At 33.1% G+C, this 5,461-nt stretch overlaps 1 protein-coding gene across 1 annotated transcript; it reads left to right on the top strand.

Moving 5' to 3' along the window:
- Positions 1 to 3,792: 3,792 nt before the first annotated feature.
- On the top strand, positions 3,793 to 4,421 carry LOC113769407 (transcription factor PRE3-like). Its single transcript, XM_027313854.1, has 2 exons — positions 3,793 to 3,918; positions 4,266 to 4,421. The coding sequence occupies exons 1-2, from the start codon at positions 3,793 to 3,795 to the stop codon at positions 4,419 to 4,421; spliced, it is 282 nt and encodes a 93-aa protein (XP_027169655.1).
- The last annotated feature ends 1,040 nt before the right edge of the window (positions 4,422 to 5,461 follow it).

Here is a 5,461-nt window from a genome sequence, read left to right on the forward strand (position 1 = left end):
ATTAGTCTTTTTTGTCGACACACACAGCCATGTAAGAAGACCAGATGAGAAGATGTTCATGACACATTAAAAATTCAACCTGCAACTTTAGGAAATCGGTTAATTTATAGGAGTAGGTTGATTGTAGTAATATTCCTGAACATGTTTCTGAGGTAAATGATGTTTCAAACTAGCACGGCATATTCATATAGGCATTGGGTCAGGGTAAAAAAAGAGCTTTACTTTTCTGGTTATTTGTTTTTTGAAATTTAGCTAGGAAACTAAAGTTAGGGGTGGAAGAAGCCGGAAAGTGCAATTAGAGGCATTTATCAATTGAACTTTAGTTCCAAGAAGAAAGACAGATTTTAGACCATAAACTTTATTATCATATGCAGAAACAATATTTTTTTTTTCCTCATATTCGTTTTTGGAGAAAAGTATTTTGCATTTTGGATAAATATAATTTAATTTAAATTTAAATTTGGATGAATATAATTTGCATTTTGACCAGAGGCGAAAATTCAGGTGTATAGTAATGGTTCTATAAATAAGAGCAACTATGCGAAATTCACTCATAGTACAATTTGAACTAGCATTTATTTTGCACATTAGAGCAAGTAGAAATAGGGAACAGTAACAATTGAACACCATAGATTCAGGATGAGATATGGACTTTTGATTCTTTTTTTTTCCGTAAAAAAAAAAAAGGGTTGAGAAGGAGGGGAAAGTTTGATCATTTTAAGGTAAGCCAATAGTGTTTTACGACAGTTTTTATAAATCATTTACTAATTAGAAACTGCTGACAAAGAGACTCGAATTTGAGTTTTTCTTTGGCAAGATAAACTAGTCTTACCAGCTAAACCAATCCATAGCATCATCTGACTATATTCGCTAAACTATTCCACTTACGAGCATAAAATCATTAAAACCTTTTAGGTTTTAATTCTGCATAAGAATTACTTATTATAATTTTTAAATGAAATTTCATGTTGAAGGCATCTCAAGCCTTTCGATCATTGGATGCCTCACAAGCACGTGTTCATGAGAAATCATGTCTTTCCAATCATCATGGCAGTTGTACATAGCAAGTATGAATCTGAAAAGTATCAGAGAAGTTGGGAGTCATGAAGAGCTTGAGAATATATATATATATATATATATATATATATATATATATATACACACACACCATGTTAATTTGCCAACTTAGACTTGATCAGTCTTTGTACGAGTCAGAATTAAAATAGAATGGAAACATTGTTGCATTCGTTAGATTACCAGGTGATGAGCAAGTCATAGGATTCCCTTTGTCTTGGTACTTATATTCTGAACTTAAATTAACAAGAGTTTGATAAACAGCTAGATGAAGCCCATGTATCTTGAATAAGCAACCTTTTTGCGTTTTTGGTTGGTTTTTTTTTTTTTTTTTTGGTTTGAAGAAAGGGGGTGGGGTGATAAAATACTCAGCATGCTTGGTAAAATTTTTCCTTTCTTTCTTATTTCTTTAAGAAAATAAGGATGGCTATCAAATTAAATTTTAAATCTTAGAAATAAAACTGATAGAATTGCCATTGTTTTGTAAATGCAGCGAGTGGCATTTCAATTTCTATTTGACATGATTTGTTGAAATTAACATCATCATATTTTACAAAGACCAAATAAGAAAAAAGAGTTATCATGCAAACCATGGTCAACGTCATCTAATAATTCTAATAATCAAGCCAAGGGAAAGGGGAAAAAATTAATAATCAATTTTTTGACCATTAAATCATAATTTCTTGTTTTAAACCACAAAAGAGAAAGATTGGCAAATGATCAAATCCACTTGCTGATCTTGTCGTATGGGAATTTAGAAGTAGCAATCCTATAATCTCCTTCAATTTTATCTCGTTGTACTTTTTTTAGTAATTTTTTTTAACCCTTTCCACCGCTCCCCAAACTCTTTGTATCTCCAACTGATTGGCATAAAATTCAAATCTTGAACTTGACAACGGAAAAGACATATTTGGCTGTACTCTTAAGTGAATTAGGCGAAAACTTTCATGTATATTTTTTGTTTGCTTTAAAAAGTAATTATTTATTGACTAAAGAATCCTTCATTAACCAACTTAATTTCTTTTCCGTGAAACAAACTCTCACAACTTTAATTTCTAATAATAATTACTAAAACTGATCTATCCTCGAAAATTTTATTTAAATGGCCAAGTAACCACTGGAGTTAATGCAACACAGTAGTGGACAAAATCAGCATTTAAAGTTAAAAAAATCTGTCAAAGAAGATGACCTATAGCTGTGTGGCTACAATCTACGACTGATGAAGATAAGGTATCGATATTGATATCTATAAGAATTTTCTGTTCCACCATAACCGCTGGAGAGTGACCTCAAATCCAGCAATAAAAAAACTATTCCTTTATGGTGAAAAAGGGGAAAAGATCTTCATGAGTTGCTCAAAAAGAGGCAGGCATTGTAACTCTTTGTCCTATGAGTTATGACTTGTGAGTTGTGGCCTTTACGTGTCAGTTCTATGTGCCTTTCCAATTTCTATTTGAGGAAACAACCAGGTTGTGGAAATTAATCATATGGAGATTAATTTGACTAGTCAACTTTCTTGAGATTCTTGATCATGATTTCATCTGATTCAGGGCTGAAAACAACTGGGGATTTGATATTTTTGAAGGGTTGATGGTGATTTTAATCTTAGTTAATGGTGTAATCAAAGGGTTCTGTTTTATAATGTAGAAAATGGAGATTGTTGTAATAAAATAGCATGATATTCCGTGTATAGTTCTGACATGCACAGCTTTACTTGCTGGCTTAACAACAAGAAGCTACTAGCTCTCCTTTGTTTGTCTGTGGTATGTGTGTGTGAGAGAATGTTTGTGGTGTGTGAGAGTGTGTGCGTGACCGTTCATTTTGACACCGTCCAAACCCTAGTGGTGAGAACACAGAGAAGGACAAAAATTTAAGCATGCCCCTCAAGAAACTTGAATATTTTTCTCCAACTCCCCTATAGGGAAAGGAAAAAAGTTCTTGATAACAAACCAATTAATCTAACGGATATTTCAATAGTAGTGTTTGGATTGTAAGTTATTACACTTTATGTACACACACTGATTTGCTTGTATCATCAACATATTTTTCAATCACCTTTTTATCTCACATACATCATATCAAAAAATTTCTACAGTACTTTTTTCACAAAATTAACTCAAATAATTTACAATCCAAACATTTGGTATAGGTTTGTGCGTTATTGTTGAATCAAATGTGTGCAAAGTTTTAGTGTGAATTGACTAAATTTAGGTCGACAGTAATTAATATATTTGATTGATTACATGTAAAAATATCAAGCTACTCTGCATTTAAGGTGGCTCGACTTGAAAACTACTTGAAAATTACACAAGTGAAGCTTGAATTGGTTCGGAACCTATATCAAACTCATATAGTACACTAAACAAGTGAAACTACTTGAATTCGTTGAGAATCCAAATCAAGCTTGAACATTTTACTATTTGACACTACTCGAATTTTTTTACACATTTAACCACCGTCTTCCTCAGGAAAACGGCCCTATTTAAAGACAAGTTCAGCCCACAGTTTTCTTCCATTCACCATCACTCTACTTAGCTCTAGCTGTGTGTTCTTGTAAAGCACTAGCACACTCCCTCTCCATCCCTCCCTCTTGTACTTGTATATTGGAATACTCCACCTTTGAGCTTATCCTTAACACTATAATTCTGTCTTTTTCAATCCAGATTGCTACAATACTATATAGCATCCCAAATTCTTCGAGCATCATTACCATAAAAGATGTCAAGCCGAAGGTCGAGGTCAAGGCATTCAGCAGCTTCAAGGATCACTGATGATCAAATCATTGATCTTGTATCTAAGTTGCAGCAGCTTCTTCCTGAGCTTCGCAATAGATGCCCAGATAAGGTAACTGTTCTTGCCCCATTTCTTTTCTGAGCCTATCTCCATAATTTTCCATTTTTGTTTGGCTTGGATGCTAGTAACGCAAAAGATAACAAATTGATGAAGAATAATATTTCTTTAAAGCACACTTGAGCTTAGTATAGACAAGCTTATGATGTTATTCGAAAGATTTCTTCCCGAATTAAGAAATGATTCCATATGGAACATGATTATGGTGTCCATCCAATATTTCAAGGCTTTCTTTCTTTCTTTTTTTTTTTGATTATAAAAGTGAGGTCATATTTACTCTTTCTGGATCTCATGTTTGTAAAATGAGGTATCCGGCTAAAGAAACCGACCGATTCTTGCAGGTTTCAGCAGCCAGGGTCTTGCAGGAGACATGCAACTACATCAGAAGCTTGCACAGAGAAGTTGATGACTTGAGTGAGAGGCTGTCTGAATTGCTTGCAAATTCAGACACCAGCCAAGCAGCCCTAATTAGAAGCTTACTTAGTCAGCAGTCTTAATCAATCCAACTGCTGCTTCCTTAATTATGTTGTACTTTCAGCTTCTTTCCAGGTTTTTGTCACTAGCATTTGACTAGCTAGATGAGTTCATCTGGAATGATCAAACAACTCCTATGGAGAGCTAGTTTAGATGTATGTAATAAAGGAGTTTTAGCATTTAGAAATGCTCCCAATTTCCTTATGTATCAAGTTAAGCATTCAGTCGCACATCCTTTAAGTTGGTGATATATTGCTTCTGGGACTGAATTTTACTTTCTTATGCTTGAAATTATTAGCTTTAAAGTTGGACCTAATTCTTAGAAAATTGTAGTTGTATTGCAAAATCTGCACTAGGTTATTTCGTGCAAGAACACTGAAAGAAATTTTTTAGTGCTGGCATTCAGTCAAGCTGAAGCCAAATAATATTACGAATTTGATCAAGCCGAACAACTTATGAATAACTATAAAATGTAAGCTTAACTTATGTACAGAAACTTCAATGAAATCATTTACATTAGTTTTCCAGAATGATCCAGAAGGCTATTAAAAAAAATGTTGAAGGAATTAAGTTCTAACCAGACCAACAATGAAAAAAAAAAAAAGATATAAAGCCAGAGTAAGAGATTAAAGCTAGTAATTGTGGATATTCCTCATAAATTGACAAAATGCTTTAGGCCTATTTTTCATGCCTATTTTTGAGGCGTCATCCTTTTGCCAATCCATGCACTGATAGTTCTTTAGAACCCAAATGGTAAAATTCATATTTACTCGATATGTTCAAGAATCTCAGCTGAGTAGCTGTTACACAAACTACTGAGACTATATATTTTAAACACATGGAAGTAAAAAGGATAGCCAGCAGTATGAGTTGTGACATTGTAACCTTGACTTAGTAATTTCTTGAACGGATTATTTTTTTTTAATATACTTAGATATAAATATAATTTTCTGAATTGACATCTGTCAAAGCCTGACATATTCACATAGTTTTTTTTAAAGGACATATTCACATAGTTTACCTACCTAATCTTTTAGATTTTATTACCTGATTAAGTTATGAA

Source organism: Coffea eugenioides, chromosome 4 (genome assembly GCF_003713205.1).
Source record: "Coffea eugenioides isolate CCC68of chromosome 4, Ceug_1.0, whole genome shotgun sequence".
Classification (NCBI taxonomy): domain Eukaryota; kingdom Viridiplantae; phylum Streptophyta; class Magnoliopsida; order Gentianales; family Rubiaceae; genus Coffea; species Coffea eugenioides.